The 16,344-nt window shown below is 52.1% G+C and overlaps 1 protein-coding gene across 1 annotated transcript in view; it reads left to right on the top strand.

Moving 5' to 3' along the window:
* The window catches only part of RPTOR (regulatory associated protein of MTOR complex 1), a 100,697-nt gene that overhangs the window by 53,838 nt on the left and 30,515 nt on the right, over nucleotides 1–16,344 (top strand). The window contains exons 12-21 of the mRNA XM_041409042.1: nucleotides 973–1,056; nucleotides 2,049–2,159; nucleotides 3,908–3,982; nucleotides 4,463–4,528; nucleotides 5,111–5,302; nucleotides 6,306–6,446; nucleotides 7,878–7,995; nucleotides 9,203–9,343; nucleotides 9,720–9,878; nucleotides 15,570–15,688. Coding sequence (XP_041264976.1) covers nucleotides 973–1,056; nucleotides 2,049–2,159; nucleotides 3,908–3,982; nucleotides 4,463–4,528; nucleotides 5,111–5,302; nucleotides 6,306–6,446; nucleotides 7,878–7,995; nucleotides 9,203–9,343; nucleotides 9,720–9,878; nucleotides 15,570–15,688 — 1,206 coding nt within the window. The remainder of the gene's footprint in view (nucleotides 1–972; nucleotides 1,057–2,048; nucleotides 2,160–3,907; nucleotides 3,983–4,462; nucleotides 4,529–5,110; nucleotides 5,303–6,305; nucleotides 6,447–7,877; nucleotides 7,996–9,202; nucleotides 9,344–9,719; nucleotides 9,879–15,569; nucleotides 15,689–16,344) is intronic.

Below are 16,344 nucleotides of genomic sequence, written 5' to 3'. Positions count from 1 at the left end.
ATCTGAGCTCTGATATTCAGAGTGAACACACACCAGTAATTATCACATCCTCCTGCTTTCTTCTGGACTTTTCCTGCACCACCTCAGTACCAGTCATCCAGAGTGTGAGATGTGAGCCAAGTAATTTAGTTATTCTTCAATATTAAAGATGAAAAATAATCTAATTTCAATATTCAGCATGCAAACACACTGAGGAGGGGATGGAATTGGGGAGGTAAATCAAAGAGTCTCTTTCCCTGAGATCCATGCTGAAGGATGTTCCTCAATTTAAACTGAGGATTAAACGTTGCATTCCAATATCTTACATCTGTTAAGGAGATTAAGAACTGCAAGTCTATCTGTTAATATTTCACACCAGGGTAGGTATAAGCCAGTAAAGCACCACCTCATTAGCGTTGTCAGACTCCATTTTAATGAGATTTTTATTAACGACCAACATGACCTTTTGCTCCCTCTTAAGTCTCTGATATTGATTTGCCAAGGAAAGCAAAGCCTCTTCCTGTGCTCCTGAGCTTTGGGAGCAGAGGGAGGCTGGGCGGGAGCTACCAGGAGCTGGGCTGGGAAAGGCAGCTGGGACCCTTAGGGATTGCTCCAGCAGGAGCATTCCTGGAGCATTCCCAGGTGCCAGCTCTGTCAGTGGCCCTGCAGGCCCAGGAGCAGTTTGCCCTGGCAGTAACCTTTCCCTCTGCCCTGGAGATGCTGCTGAGCTGGGAAAGGCAGCTGGGATCCTTAGGGATTGCTCCAGCAGGACTCCTTTGGCTCCTGCTGCAGGAGCCATCAGGAGCTGGGCTGGGAAAGGCAGCTGGGACCCTTAGGGATTGCTCCAGCAGGAGCATTCCTGGAGCATTCCTGGGCACCAGGCTTTGTGCCCTGCAGGCCCAGGAGCAGTTTGCCCTGGCAGTAACCCTTCCCTCTGCCCTGCAGGCCCAGGAGCAGTTTGCCCTGGCAGTAACCCTTCCCTCTGCCCTGCAGGTGCTGCTGAGCCAGGTGCACCGGCTGCGAGCGCTGGATCTGCTGGGGAGGTTCCTGGACCTGGGGCCCTGGGCTGTCAGTCTGGTGCGTGGGGGCTGCACGTGGGCTCCATCCCTCCCTCCCTCTGCCTCAGCAGGGGTGGTGGATGCAGCTGGGGCTGAGGGGAGGGAGCTGGGGAGCATCAGCACAGCAGTGACAGATGCCCGGGGTGGTGTGCTCGTGTGTGGGCAGTGGAGTGGTGTCACACGGCTTTGTGTTCATCACATCCATCCCCCTGTTCTGCCAGCACAGCAAAGGGACTTCCTTGGGAACAGTTCACTGGGAAATAATGTAAGGGATAAACCAGGAGGAAATATCTGGGGCAGGTAAGGCGGTTTGTCATATAAAATAAATAGCTGAAAAAAGCACATGCATTTATTACGTGTTCTTTCAGCTTACTGGCTGCACCATTTTCTTCTCCTCCTTTATCTGTTTGGTGTCTGGATTTTACAAGCTCTTCTGAGCAGGCAGCAGCTGCATTCTGCAGTTTGGAAAGTGGCAGCACAGTGTGGAGCATAAATAAGAATTAAACAGGAGCAGTTTAAAGCACTCCCGTAAATGGAGCTGTTTGATGATAAAAGTGATGAAGATGAAGCACCAGCTGGTCGTGGAGCAGCTCAGTGATGGCACTTTGTAGTGGTTTGCTTTACCTCCTCCTGGAGAGACCTGTTAATTTCCAGTGGGAAGGCTGGAATTCCTGAACTCTGTGACGTGTTTAGCTGGGAGAGCCAGCAGAGCTGAGGGAAGTGAGGATATGGAGCATAAAACAGCTCAGGCTGGGAGGAGAGGAAGCTGGTGCTGGATTAACTGAGGGTCTCCATGGACCCAATGGATCTGGAACTACCTGGTGCCATTCAAGATTAAAATAACAACAGACAAACACACAGGGATCCCCTCTTTGCTGGAAACATGGGGAATTGTTCCCTACCAGATTGCTCAGCTGTGTCTGTAAAGATGCTGCATCCTGGGCCCTGCTGGGGGCTCAGCTGCCATGGGGGGTTAGGTTTTACTGACAGGGATTTGTTCTCTCCCTCCAGGCCCTCTCTGTTGGCATTTTCCCCTATGTGCTGAAGCTCCTGCAGAGCTCAGCCCGTGAGCTGAGACCTCTCCTTGTGTTCATCTGGGCCAAGATCCTGGCAGTGGACAGTGTGAGTATTCCTGCCCCAGCAGGGCACAGCCTCAGCCAGAGCTCTGCTTGCTGGGCTTTCAAATAAATAATGAAGCTGGGAAGTAATTGCAGGTAAATTTGTAGAGTGGCTCTCTGACTCAGTGGTTTGTGGGTGCAATTAGTTGAACACTGTAAAATTATTAGGAGAGGTGCACACATTAATTCAGGCACAATTGGAAGTCCATGTAGAATGTCTGAACTGCTGTGGATGTTGGATCTTTCCTCTTTGGGGGTTATTTTTGTATCTCTCCTGCACTTCAGTATGGAGCATAGCACTGAATTCCTGAAGGTTTTCCTGCTCTTGATCCAGCATTGTCAGGTTTAGTTTTATAACAATATTTTCATTAACATCCTAAGAGGATTTGGTAAAGCAAAGAAAATTAAAACTATTCATCTCAGAGCTCTTCTGGAAAAGCTCCTTTGTGGTGCATCCGAGGCTGGTGCCTCAGCCCCAGGTGTGTGCCAGGGGCTCAGGTGTGATTCCCTGTGCTGTCGTGCCCCTCACACCTTCCCTCCCATGCTCTGGCATTGCCTCACTTGTTTGCAGGCTGAGCTTTACAGAAAACACCAAAAAAACCACTCTGAAATGGTGGGTTTGGGTTTCTTTGTGCTGTTTCACTCACTCACTCCAGCAGCACATGGTGGGAGTGGGAGGGGAGGAGGGGGAAGTGCTGTAGATGCTGCTGGGGGGGCACAGGCAGCAGCTCCTTGCAAACACAATATTTCTGTTAGTCTGAACTTGCACACCAAGCCTGCAGCCTGGCTGGGTCACGCTGTGTTTCTGCTCCAGAGGAGCTGAGCTGTTTATTCCCGGAGGAAGAGGAGGAGGTGTCAGGGCTGCTGGGTTTCCTCCCAGCAGGGAGGGGTTCAGGAGGGGCTTTGTGGCCCTGCCTCCCCCCAGGAGCTGGGCAGCAGGGGCAGAGCAGCAGGGTGGCCGTGCAGGCTCACTGTGCTGCTGTCCAGGGCTGGTTCTGTGTGAGGAACACCAAGTGCTGACACTGGGAAGGCTCTGGGAGGAGCCTGGGACGAGCAGGAGTTGGGGAAGCCTCTCCTGTAGCTGCAGCCTGGCAGCAGTCCAGGCTCTCTGCTCCTGGCTCTGCCAAAACCAGCAGCTTCACTCTCCTCAGCACTAAAATATTCCCTTGCATCTCTGCCTTGCCATCCCCCCCTCCCCTTGCAACAATTAGTTCCCTCTTTCCCCTTCTCCTCCTGATGAAAAATGCATGATCCTGTCCCGTGCCACAGGGAGCTGATGCCAAGTCAGGGTTTCCTCCCTTCCATTTTCGCTTTCTCCACTTGGATCCCCTCTGAGTGACCCCAGACCTCAGCCTGGAGCCTGAGCTGTGTCAGCCAAGCTCTGAGCTGCCCCCTGAGCCCAGCCCAGGAGCCTGCCCTGTGCTCCCCAGGGGCTGCTCTGCAGCCTGGGCTGGCTCTAGTAGGAGACAGGAATTCCTGGGGAGGTTCAGTGTGGCACAAGGTGACTCCTCTGGCTCTTGCCCACAGCAGGAGCTCACATTTCCTGCTCTTTGTGGCACTGGCAGAGGTTTCCCTGCTCTGCCCCTGGGGCTGTCTGGTTGCAGCCCCCAGGAAGAGCTTGAGCTTCATTTGGCTTCTCAAATGAAAACAAGGATGGAGAAAAATGGTTAAAAAATGAAAGGTTTATACATCACAGGAGGAACAAATGCGTGTGTTGTGGTTCTCACTGTGGTTTTCTTGTCTCTCTTTCAGTCGTGCCAGGCTGACCTGGTGAAGGACAATGGGCACAAGTATTTCCTCTCAGTCCTGGCAGATCCTTACATGCCAGTAAGGACAAGTCACATTTATTCAGACTCTTTAGCATTTCCTTGCCTTGTTTTAGCTGATGTTCTGCAGTTCTGGTGCCACGTGGGGCTGCCTGGCCCTGCAGTGGCACCCAGTGCTGAGCTGGGCTGTGGGACACAGGCACCACCCAGCCAAGGCTTCACAAACTCCTTTGGGCTTCTGAAAGCAGGGTCTCTGAGGGTGCAGCTGGGGCTCCAGGGTGGCTCCTGGAGCAGGGAATTGCCCCACAGCTTTGGAAATTCCCTCTGCAGCAGCTGAGTTCCCATAGGCTGTTTGGGGTCTCTCCAGAGCTGGTTGGGAGCATGGTGGGGTGTAACAGGGCTGGTGCCAAGAGAGGGGAAAGAAAATTCCAGCTTTCTTATCTTTGACATGGCACAGCCTGCTCTAGGGATGATGCCCTGTGTTCGGGGTGGGCTGTGGCTGTTCCTGCCCCCAGGTAACCTCAGTCTGTGCTGTTTTCAGGCTGAGCACAGGACAATGACAGCGTTCATCCTGGCTGTGATTGTCAACAACTACAACACTGGACAGGTGAGTCCCAGCAGCCCTTTCCCTTCATCCTCTCCCACCTCTCTCCGCCTCATGCCTTTGCTTTGGTGAAAGTGTCCTTGCTTGCACTAAGCCCAAACCTGAACTTGGAAACAGAACTGGAATGTTGGTTTTTGTTATTTCTCTGTGGATTAAGAGAAAAATTGGCCTGGAGATGTGACAGGCATTCTGTACCCAGCACCTGGCAGAGAGGGACAAGGACAAGGGTTCCTGCACAGCCGCTGGCACAGGAAGAGTTCCTGGTCCTGTCCAGTAGGAGCCTCATGGCTGGGAATGGTCTGTGGATTGAGCCATACACCCTGGGGCTCTGACAGGTGCAAGGAATGTTTCCAAAGAGGAAAAACCAAGCTTTATGCATTACAGAAAGCATTTTAATGCTCAACTATCTAATCAACTCTGGCTGCCTTTCCCTTCATGCTGCTGCTATTCTGTAACAAAATCAGTCTGGAACCGCTGAACGATTATTTTCTCTTGGCTTCCTGACTCCTTCAGAAAATAGTCTCCTTCTGTGGGGATGAGGTGGGAAGCTGTCATCCCAAACAAAAGGCTTGGTTTGTGTTGCAGGAAGCCTGCCTGCAGGGGAACCTGATAGCAATCTGCCTGGAGCAGCTGAACGATCCCCACCCGCTCCTCAGGCAGTGGGTGGCCATTTGTCTGGGGAGGATCTGGCAGAACTTCGACTCAGCCAGGTGGTGTGGAGTGAGAGACAGCGCCCATGAGAAGCTCTACAGCCTCCTCTCAGATCCAATCCCAGAGGTAAAACTCCAGCTCTTCTGCTGAGCGCCACTGGAATTAGCAGGAGTTCCTGCAGAGCAGGGCCTTCTAGAGCTTTGTGTTTGTGTCTGGTTCCGAGAAAGATCTTGCTGCTGTTTCTTCAAGGTGATGCAAATCAAACAAGCCCCAAAATCAAAATTTATCACCCTAGGAGAAGAGCTTTCAAAGAAATGCAGAGGGAGTTCATAGAGCCCCAAACCCCTGGGACCTGGGCACTGCAGTGCCACGGTTTTTGCTTCCTTGCGTATCAGAAGCGGTTGAAACTGTGGTCCCAAAACTCACTGTGTTTTATAAAAAACCTTCTAGTCTTTTTGTCCAAGTATGAAAACTCTCCTCCCCCTGCTGACTGTGAAAACGCATCTTTAATTTGCTGTGTTTTACCTTTGTGACACTCCCAGGAGCAGAGGGATTGTGCAGGGCCTGGAGGTGACTGACAGAGCCCATCAGACCCAGTACACACCCTGGGAGAAGGGAGCTGAGATAAACAGCTCTGATGACGTGCAGGGATTAGGGATGAGATCCCCCTCCACATCCAGCCTCTGTCCTGCATCCTCCTCTTCTTGTCCCTGGCCCCATCCTCCCCACTTTTTGAGCAGTGTTTCTGCAGAGGTGGGGTGGCTTTCCAAAATCTTCCCTGATTTTTCTCCATTTTTCCATCACCTAAGCCCGTAACTGAGGACTGTAGTCAGCACTCCTGTAAAAGATCCGCATCCCAACAGGAGCTGTCTGTACCTTATTCCTGTTAATTAATATTCAAGGCAGCACCAACTGGAAGAGTCACCCATGGGAAGGTCACTGAGTATTCTGGGAAATTAACCATATCCTGCATCTGTGAGAGCTTCAAACCCAGTTTGCTGAGGCTGCTGGAGCTGCTGCTCACCAGGGGCTCCCCTGGCCCAGCAGACTCAGGTTTGCAGTGCTGGGGATAAAAAAATGAGAGCCCCGTGGCAGCAGAGGGGACAGCCAGGGCTGTTTGTGTCGCCAGGTTCGCTGTGCTGCAGTCTTTGCTCTGGGCACCTTCGTGGGCAACTCAGCGGAGCGCACGGACCACTCGACCACCATCGACCACAACGTGGCCATGATGCTGGCCCAGCTCATCAACGATGGCAGCCCCATGGTCCGCAAGGTGAGGGGCTGGGCTGGGCCCGGGGGCTGCCCTGCTGCCTGAGCCCAGCCTGGGCAGGGCATGAGGGAGAGAATGGCTCTTCCTGCCTGTAGAACCCCACAGCCTGGGCAGGGCATGGGGGAGAGAATGGCTCTCCCTGCCTTTAGAACCCCACAGGCTGCTCCAGAGTGGCTCTCCTGTGGTAGCAGGCCCCCAGCTGGGTAATAATTAGCATTGACTCCATTATCTAGAAGGCATGAAAGACACTTTATTATTAGAAGTCTGCAGTTCTTATAGAAGCAATGGTGGACCTAAGACCTGATTGGTCTCAAAGTGAAAACTTTTCACACACTGTTGGTGGGTATCAATAACACACTCTAGAGAACCATGTCTATAAACAATGGTTACAGAAAGAGAGATAATAATTGTTTGAATTCTTTTCCTCCAAGTTTCTTACAGCTTCTACACAGCTTCCCAGGAATTTTCTGGGAAAGTCTGTGCCTGCTCTCTGTGCCCAGAGAGCTGCTGCCACACTCTCCAGCTTTGGGAGAGCTACAGTTTCTGAGGCACCATCATACATCAATAGTACATTAAATGGTTTTTGACATTCTGGATTGTTTTTGAGGGCTGTTCTGAAGTGTCCTAATGTTTGTGTTTACTTTACTGGAACATCAACACCCTGGCAGTTGTCAGCAGCATTGCAAAGATTCATTTCTGTTGTCTCGTTCCAGCATTTAATCAGTTTAATTCAGGAGAGAGCTGCATGTCACATGGAATGCTCTGTGAGATTCATAAATCTCTCCTTGGGAGATCAGTCCCTGAGCAGAGACAGCAGCCAAAGGCAGCTCTGCCTCCTGCCTGCTGTTCCCAGGGGCCAGGCAGGAGGTGTCTCCTGGAGGGGCTGAGCTCTGTGTGGGGCTGGGCAGTGCCACGAGGGTCCAGCTGTGCCACGGGGGGCTGAGAGCCCCCAGCCCTGGCACAGCCCCAGCTCTGAGGGAGCCACACGCATCCTGTGGGCTGGGCCAGGTCAGGGCTGCCTTGGCACTGCATCGGTCTGGCAGACTGTCAGAATCAGCCACAGAACCCCAAGACGGTGGAAGGGACCTTGAAGCTCATCCAAGCCCTGCTGTCCTAGGCAGGGACACCTCCCACTAGGATGGTGGAAGGGACCTTGAAGCTCATCTCGTTCCAAGCCCTGCTGTCCTAGGCAGGGACACCTCCCACTAGAGCAGGCTACTCCAGAGGGAGGAAGCCTGTCCAGAGAGGAATGGCTTTGAGGAATTAGGTGTGAGACAGAGTCCTCTGCCTTTCTGCAGTTCACCCCTTGAATTAAGGGAGAATTACCACCCTGGGTGGCCACCCAGTAACACCAACAATGCTGGGCAGTGTTTGCCTTCAGTCCCTTGTTCCTCACTGTGTACCCATGAGATGTTTCTTGTGCTCTTTCCCCAGGAGCTGGTGGTGGCCCTGAGTCACCTGGTGGTTCAGTACGAGAGCAATTTCTGCACCGTGGCCTTGCAGTTCATAGAGGAGGAGAAGAATTACCCTCTCCCTTCTCCAGCTGCTCCAGGTGGGGACTTGGCTTTGGCTGGCTAGGAGATGTAGGGTCTGAAAGTACTTGGAAATTATTTAAGAAGTTTTCCCAACACAGCTTCTTGCTGGTGGGGGTTTATTAAAGAGCCCTGCTGTGACACGGTGGGTGACAAGGAGGGGACATGTGGTGTCTTTTCAGCCCTGTGAGATATTGCACTGCAGAAATCCATCCTGCACTGAGTCCCCACCTAAGCCTTGGCTGCAGCTCACCAGGAGCCTCCTGTCCATTCAGAGAGATTCCCTTCAGCTCAAGGCTGAAGGATCCTGGTCAAGGATGAGCTCATTTTCCTTCTCCCCTCTGGAGTCACACGTGAACGTTCAGTGTCACGTTGACCTGGTGAGAGCTCCAGCACACCATGAACCAGCCCTGCTGCTGGGAGGGCCAGACAAGGAAGGGAAGAACTCTGTGCTCTGAGCCTGTGGCCCCATCCCTTTTGTTGTGTCTGAGGCTTTATGTGAGGAATGAAATGTCCTGGTGAAGTTGTGTCTGACCTCACCTTTTCTTTAGATGTAAACTGCAGTGAGAATCTTGAAGACAAGACTGTGTGCTGTCTCTGCACAGAGTGGTTTGGTCTCCTTGTCCTCTGAATAACTGAATCATATTGGAAAATTAGCTCCTCCCCATTTGCTGCAGGAAATAAACACTGCGTGCATGTAGTGTTTCTACAGGGCTTTTCCTGATCCAAAAGAACCCTGAAGTGGGACACTCTGGAATCACTGGCCCCCCACCACAGTGCAGCCACTCTGCGGGGAAACAGTGGGACTGTGTGTGCTCAGGGTGAAATATGACTTGAGATCAGGCCTGAAATTTGGTCAGAAAACCAGAATTTTCATAGCTCCTGATGATGAGCAAATGCAGGAGGGGTTTGATAAGCAGCAGCAGAGATGAGCTGGCCAAGGCCAGCTGTCCTGGCACAGGGGCTGGACCTGCAGAGAGGAGTCACCAGGACCTCTGGGCTCACCTGGCCTTGCTGCATGTCTCCAACTCCCCTCCAGGACAGCAGAGACACGGGATCCGTGCCGGACCCGCGGCCACACCGTGTCCCCCGTTAGCCCGACAGAGAATGACAAACTGTTCAGTCAGGGGCGTTTCAATGACTCGTTTGCTGGGCACTAACCCAGGTTAGGGGCTGGGTTTGGTGCCAGCCGTGACCCTGACCGTGAGTGCTGCTGTTGCCTCGCAGAGGGCGGGAGCCTGACGCCGGTGCGGGACGGGCCCTGCACGCCGCGGCTGCGCTCCGTCAGCTCCTACGGCAACATCCGCGCCGTCACCAGCGCCAGGAGCCTCAACAAGAGCCTGCAGAACCTCAGCCTCAACGAGGAGTGTAAGTAAGGCACTTCCCGTGCCCCTCCTGCCAGCCAGGAAACGCCACAGCCCAAACTGTCCAGCTCCAAGGGCTGGGATGAGGAGCCCCCTCGTAATTAGTTGCAATTTTTTGGTCATTAGCAGTGATTTTTCTGAGTGTTTGGGGACTAAAAATGTGCCTTCCAGCTTCCAAGCATAAGTGGATTTTTAACTCAATCTTTTGCTTGTTCTGTGTTTAATCCTTCAGTATTAAAAAAGGGAATTGTGGCTTTGCCCCCTGGGTAAGGGGTTTCCTTCCCTGAGCCTGGCAGGATTTAGAAAAGGGCTGTTTTGTCTGGGTGAAAATTGTTCTCTTGCTAGTCCTCATTCCAGCATCTGCTGTTGTGTCCTGGCAGCTGGAAGCTCTGTGGCCTTTTCCCCTGGGAACCTGAGCACGAGCAGCAGTGCCAGCAGCACGCTGGGCAGCCCTGAGAACGAGGAGTACATCCTGTCCTTCGAGACCATCGACAAGATGAGAAGAGTCAGCTCCTACTCCTCCCTCAACTCCCTCATAGGTGAGGACAGCCCTCCTTCTCTGCACTGCCCTGGGGGAAGGTTGGGATCCTGCTCTCCCTGTTGTGTGTGGCTGGCTCACCCCAGCAGAGGGATGGCAGTGGGAGCCGTTGGCTCCAGGTCTAAGCTGCACTGAAATCCTGTTAGGAATTCAGGCACAAAAATGTGGGGGCCACAACAGCTTGGCTTTAAACTACCTGTAGCTTTTCAAACAATCTGAGCCATTTTGGCACAGCATCGCAGGCAGCAAGCAGAAGGACCTGGCTTTTGGAATGGCCTCCTTCCAGAGAAAGCAGCATGCACAGGGAAATGCTGGGGGAAGTCTCTGTATTTCCTCTGTAATCAGTAAATGGGCCTGTATTTCACAAATCAGTGCAAAGAGAGTAACTCAGGGAGAAATCACCATTGCCTTGACCAAAGAAACATTTTCTCTGCTCTGTTTTCTAGGAGAATTAATGGTGATTTGGCTCTCCTGAGTTGAAAGATTCACGGATTGTAATTACTGAACCCCTGTGGCAGTTTAAAATCATGAGTTCATTAGGAACTTGATCAGTTAATTTGCTTTTGATTATCAGTAATGACATTGGATCTTCTGAAGCATGGCAGGGATGTTAGGAAATGTCTCTCCATCTTGAGCTAGGACTTGAGTTTTCCCATTTCCACTGGTGTGTGCTTGATGGCTGGTGTGTGTCTCACAAGAACTGTGCAGCCCAGCTGGAAAAGGCTCTGGAGAGGAGCTGGAGGTGGTGAGGGGAACTTTGGAAAGAGAGAGCAGCTCTCCAAGGCCTCCCTCATTCCTGATCCATCAAAGAGCTCAGACCCAGCTGGAAACGCAGAGCTTAGAGAAGTGTTTAAAATTCATGACTCGCACAGAATCCCATTACCTCCCCATTTGCCTGCTGCAAGCCAGGCTTCTCTCATTCCTTCTGAAGCATCACCATCCTCCAGCCCTGTCTCCTGCTCCCCGAGGAGAGATGCCACCAGCCCCAGCCACCCCCACAGCTCTGCAGCTCAGGCTAACCCTGCTCCTTAATGTGCCTTGAGCTGCTGCTGCAGGGGCGCTGGGGAGGCCAGTGGGGCAGAGACCTGTGCCTGAAGGAGTGCTGTGCTCTGCTCTTGTCTTCTGAAAGAGGAAATGGGGCTCTGGCTCTGCAGTAACACCTCTGCCAGGCAGCTGAGATGGCCACAGCAGTGGAAAAGGTGTTTGGGGCACATGGGGAGACTCCAAGTGAAGCAGAAATCTGGTGTGTAAGAGGGAAAGGAGAAATTTTCAGCCACAGTCTGTATTCTGTGCTCTGCATTCCTGTCCTAAGCTGATTCACTGATCACAGAATTCTAGAATGGTTTAGGTTGGGAGGGACCCTAAAGCCCATCCAGTGCCACGCTGCCATGGTCAGGGACACCTTCCACTACCCCAGGGTGCTCCAAGCCCTGTCCAAGAGCTGCCCTTGGGTCCTTCCAGGGATCCAGTGGCAGCCACAACCTGCTGAAGCTCAGGTCTATGTTCTTCTCTGGCAGTTTTAGGAACCTGGCATGAGAGGGGTTGTTCTGGATCAGTCTCTACACTGGCACTGAGGCATCATACCATGTACTTCTGCCCAAAAACTTGAGGAGAGCCTCTCCATTCCTCCTTGTCCCATTTTACGAGCAGTTCCTTAGCTAGCTGTGGGCCAAATGTCCCCATTATGGCTCCCCAAATGCCACAGCACACGCTCTCAGCCGAGCTCTGTGTTCTCTGGCAGCTGCTCCTTGGCCAGACAGGCCAGTACCAGGAGAGACATTTATTTCTGGCCCACTTTTCCAGCTGGCAAGAGGCAGTTTGTGGTTAGTCAACAAAGACATCATTTTGGAAGGGAAGCTGAGCCTTGCTGCTTTTCCATACAGCCACTCATTAATCTTGGTGTCCTGGAAATGTTCAGTTTTAAGATAGGAAAAGGGATGGCATTAAATGGGGGTTTGCATACCTCGAGGCTGATTATTCATATCCAAACTGCACGATGAAAGCCTTTGTCCTGCAGAGAGCTTCGCTGGAAAGATTATCTTAAGGAGTGATCAAAGAAGGAGGAAAATAAATCTTGGAGCAATGAAATGCTGGGGAATTGTTGTCTTCTCCAGCAGGAGAGGCTGGGGGTGGAGAGCTGTTTGCCACTTGCCAGGATGTGCCTCAGAGTACCAGCGAGGGTGGAGGTTGCTGCAGCGAGGATGAGGAGAGCAGAGGTGGAGGTGGACAGGGAGGTGCAGGAAGCAGAGCTTGGGGCAGGGGAGCCTCCTACTCTATTAATGCACAGAGATAATGAGAAGGAGCTGGTCAGCCAGCAGTGTGTGTAGCTGGGAACAGCACAGCAGCAAAATCCACAGATTTGGGTGGGGTTTGGGAATGGGAACCTGCTGCAGGGGCTGCTCAGAGCGGGCTGTGTCCCTGGTGGTGGTGCCAGCTCTGCCCAGGTGTGCCTGCCCTGAGGAATTCCTTCTGCTGAGCTGCTCCTGACTCCTGTGGGGAGGGAGAGCTGCAGCTCTGCCCAGGGGTCAGGGTGAGCCCAGGAGGGCTCAGGGGCTGGGCTGTGCCTGCAGGGAGCAGAGCTCAGGGAGCTGTGGGGATTTGGGGTGTCCCCTTCACCCGGGGTCCCTCCTGGCAGGAGGAGGGGTTTGTGGCATGCACATTGAGCAGCTGTGGTTGGCACTGAGGGGAAGCAGCTCCCCAAATCCTCAGGACTGTTCAGCCTGGAATATTTCAGCTGCATTTCCCTGCACAGCATTGCCTGTGTGAGGGTTTCATTCCTGTCCCTCCCAGGAGCTGACTCGGGGAGCAGGGAGCAGCCCTTGGTCTGGCTTTGCTGCCGTGCCAGTGGGAAGTGGAACTGCCCCATCTGTGGGACTTCAAATCACTGCACTGATTTGATTTTTACAGGGGATTGGTTTGCCTGTCCCAGCCTGGCAAACCAAAGGGAATAAATAAAGCCATCAGCAGTGGGGTTTGCATGCACTGTGGCTCTCCCTGGTGCTGCTGGAGCCCAGCCTGTCCTCAGGGCTCACAGGTGAGCTGACCCCCACCTGTGCAGGGAAAATCCAACTCAGGGAAAGGCAGGCAATTTATTTTTGACATTCTTAGCAGGGAGGGATCATTTTGTAAACATGAGCCCACCCTGCAAGGTGCACTGAACTGGCTGGGAGTCAGTGACTAATTACAGAGCTGTCTGCTTCCATTAGTGCCCAGCCCCTGCTCGGCTCCTAGTTTGTATCTCAGGGACAGTTTCGGCACTGGAGCCCTAAAGATGAAATGGAGCTGCTGTTCCTCCTGCCACCTCTGCTGCTCCCTTTTCCAGGAACTGGAGCTCAGGATCTGACAGGGAGTTGTGTCAGATGTGTCACTCCTGCTCTGACAGTGGGGCAGTGGCAGCAGGAGAGAGCAGCTTTGGGAGCACCAGCCCTGAGCCCCAGGTGCCTTTGGAGAAATTCCCTGTGTTCTCCTCAAAGGCTGCCAGGTGAAGGGGGAATTGCACTGGCACAGTTCTGCTTAAAATTTGGTTTTTCCCTGATTCTTAGATGTATAAAAAATGTCGTGTTTCTTCCTCTGTGATTGAGGTGGTTATCAGGGCCCCTGGGAAATCAGCTGGGTGCCCCCCTCACTCTTCCTCCTCTCCCTTTCCTTTTACTCTCTTTCAAGGGCTTTAAAGAATTGAAGGCATCCAGATTTCCCACTGGCCCTTATGTAACAGGCTGGAGTGTGGGAGGCAGAGCTCTGGGCACAGCTCTGAGCACACCTCAGACATTACCTGGCTGCTGCTTCACGAGCTGAGCCTTTTTTCCTCCCACACCTTGTAGCACTTTGCCTCTCTCCCTTCTTGTTCTTTATCCTCCCCCCTCCAGTTTTTCTTTCCTTGGTTAATAGAAGCTTCCAGGATTTAACATTGTTATATATTTACAGCCTTTGCAATTTTACAGTATTATATAAATATTATACAATATTATATAAATATATGTTTACAGCCTTTACAATTTACAGCCTTATAACAATTTACATTGTTAGCGGTTTTACAGCCTTGCCAGTGCCTAAAGGGGCTGCAGGAGAACTGGGGAGGGGATTTACACAAGGGCCTAGAGTGCCAGCACAGGGGGGAATGGCTTCCCACTGCCAGAGGGCAGGGTTACATGGCATACTGGGGAGAAATCCTTCCCTGTGAGGGTGTAAGGCCCTGGCACAGGGTGCCCGGAGAAGCTGGGGCTGCCCCATGATCCCTGGAAGTGTCCAAGGCCAGGTTGGAATAACCTGGGATGGTGGAAGTTGTCCCTGCCCGTGGCAGGGTGTGGAACAGGCTTTAAGGTCTGTCCCAAGCCCTGTGGGGTTCTCTGCTTTGTCCCTGGCCTGCCTTGGGAAGGTTGGGATCAGCTGCAGGGTCTGCATGGGTCACCCCCAGCACACAAACAGCACGGTTCAGGTGCTCCCTTGTGAGATTGCCAGGTGCAAATCTAAGCAGACACCACTTGGAACATCCTTTGGATGCCAGGTGGGAGAGAGACCCTCTGCAGGTGGGGTGAGAGGGAGGAGCTGGGTTATGGGGCTGCCTTGGCCCTTGGCAGTGATTGTCACACTCTGGGCACTTGGGGCAGAGGAAGGTTCCCCTCTCAGCCCAAGGGCAGCCTGCAGGCTCCTGGAGCCTCTGCTGCCCTCAGCCAGAGCTCAGAAGTGCTCTGTCCCAGCCTGCTCTGCTGGTTTAGGGAGCGGGTGTAGCTCTGCCAGGTGAGAGCTGCTTGGTGACCAAGGGGCCCTTTCTCCCAACTTTATATTTAGATGCCTCCAGAAACACGGGAGGAAAAGCAGTAACAGCTTGATCTGTCATTTAGCACTGATTGTGACTCATCTAAAATCTCTATTTTAGCTCTTTTTTGTTGTTAGTGCAACCACTTTAACATTGTCCAAATGGCTGCACTCCCAAGCGGGGCGTTGCACGATCAGACACCGGCAGGACTCGGAGGCAGAACAACAAATCCTCGCCCAAAAGCAGCAAAATAAAATGTTCACAGAATTTTGTCAGTTGTTGCAAATGCTTATTAATTTGATTTGTACTTTGAATCTGTCGGTCCCTTCTGCCGAAATACCGAACAGCTGATGTGCTCATTAAATAACAAATTGGAGGAATTGATACAAATGTCAATAGGAAAGAGTGAGTTGGACTTGCTGCTTCCTGAGGGCTCGACTCCTAAAGCTTTGCTTTAAACATTTAGTAAACTTGTAGAGTGTACAAGCCCCTGGACAATTCAAGAAAAATAGCCACAACAGTTATTTGTGGTTATTTTTATTTTGTATTTTTATTTGTAGGGCAGTAACTGTGAGTTTACACCATTAAGTATTTCAGCTCAGGAAACCCAACATTATCCACTTGGCCTTTCCAGGTGATTTGCTTCAGGAGCCTGGAAAAGCAGGAGTTTGACTGGGGATGATTTAGGGAGTCTTTAATTTATTTTGCTTCCTCCCACTTTGATTTCACAAGCCCTTGCAGAGTTCACAGACAGGCAAAAGGAAGCCAAAATGCCCGTGTGGGATGTTTTTGAGCTCGTCTCTTGATGTTCCCTGAGATGCCATCAGGTTGTTCGGAGTTCTAATGAATTTTCTCACATCAGATCAAAGACTGGGAGTTGATGGATTGTCATGTGCTGCAGGGCTTTGGGGTTTGTTGTGTTTTTTATTTTTCTAGGTGTGAGTTTCAACAGTGTTTATACCCAAATTTGGAGAGTGCTCCTTCACCTGGCTGCTGACCCCTATCCTGATGTGTCCGACCTGGCCATGAAGGTTCTCAACAGCATTGCCTACAAGGTATGTGCCTGTCCCTGCTCACCTGTGCCTGCCAGGTGTTTGGATGTGGATTTTTTCATGCTTAGGCAAGGCTTAGGCAGACTGACCTGGATGGGTCTGTTGGAGGGCTCTGCCTTTAGCAGAAGGAGCTTTTAATGCTTCACGGTGATAAACTCTGCTCTGAACTCTGATCAGGTAAAATGAATAAATGGGGGAGGGCCCGGGCTTGTTTTAGGGTATAAATGAGGTGCAGACCTCGGACAGTAGGTCCAGTTTAGAGGTCTACTTGTCTAGATCAGTCCCTGGGATAAACCTTAAGTATCCTTCATTAAATTATCCGTTTGCAAACTGATTTAGATAATGCAAGTGGGACTGGCCTGCAGACTGAAGCCACAACGGCTCTCCAACCCAGGTGAACTAGTACATGTGAGTCAGCATGCAGACCCCTGCCACTCCTCACCCCAGCCCAGGCTGGGTGCCTAAACCTCCATCCTCATCCCATCTCATCCTGGGGGTGACAAGATGTTCCTGGAGGTGCCACCCTGGGGCAGCAGCTTCCCCCTGCCCGGGCCAGGCCATCCTAGGACATTTTCTCACCCTGTGTGTCCCCTGGCTGGGCGCAGAAAGCTCAGTGTGAACCTTTCTGGCCTCTCAAGCATCCAGACCATGAGCCATTG

Source organism: Onychostruthus taczanowskii, unplaced genomic scaffold, assembly GCF_017590055.1.
Source record: "Onychostruthus taczanowskii isolate IOZ18803 unplaced genomic scaffold, ASM1759005v1 scaffold30, whole genome shotgun sequence".
Classification (NCBI taxonomy): domain Eukaryota; kingdom Metazoa; phylum Chordata; class Aves; order Passeriformes; family Passeridae; genus Onychostruthus; species Onychostruthus taczanowskii.
The sequence above is the reverse complement of the archived record's forward strand: the minus strand, read 5'-3'. Positions and strand labels throughout refer to the sequence as shown.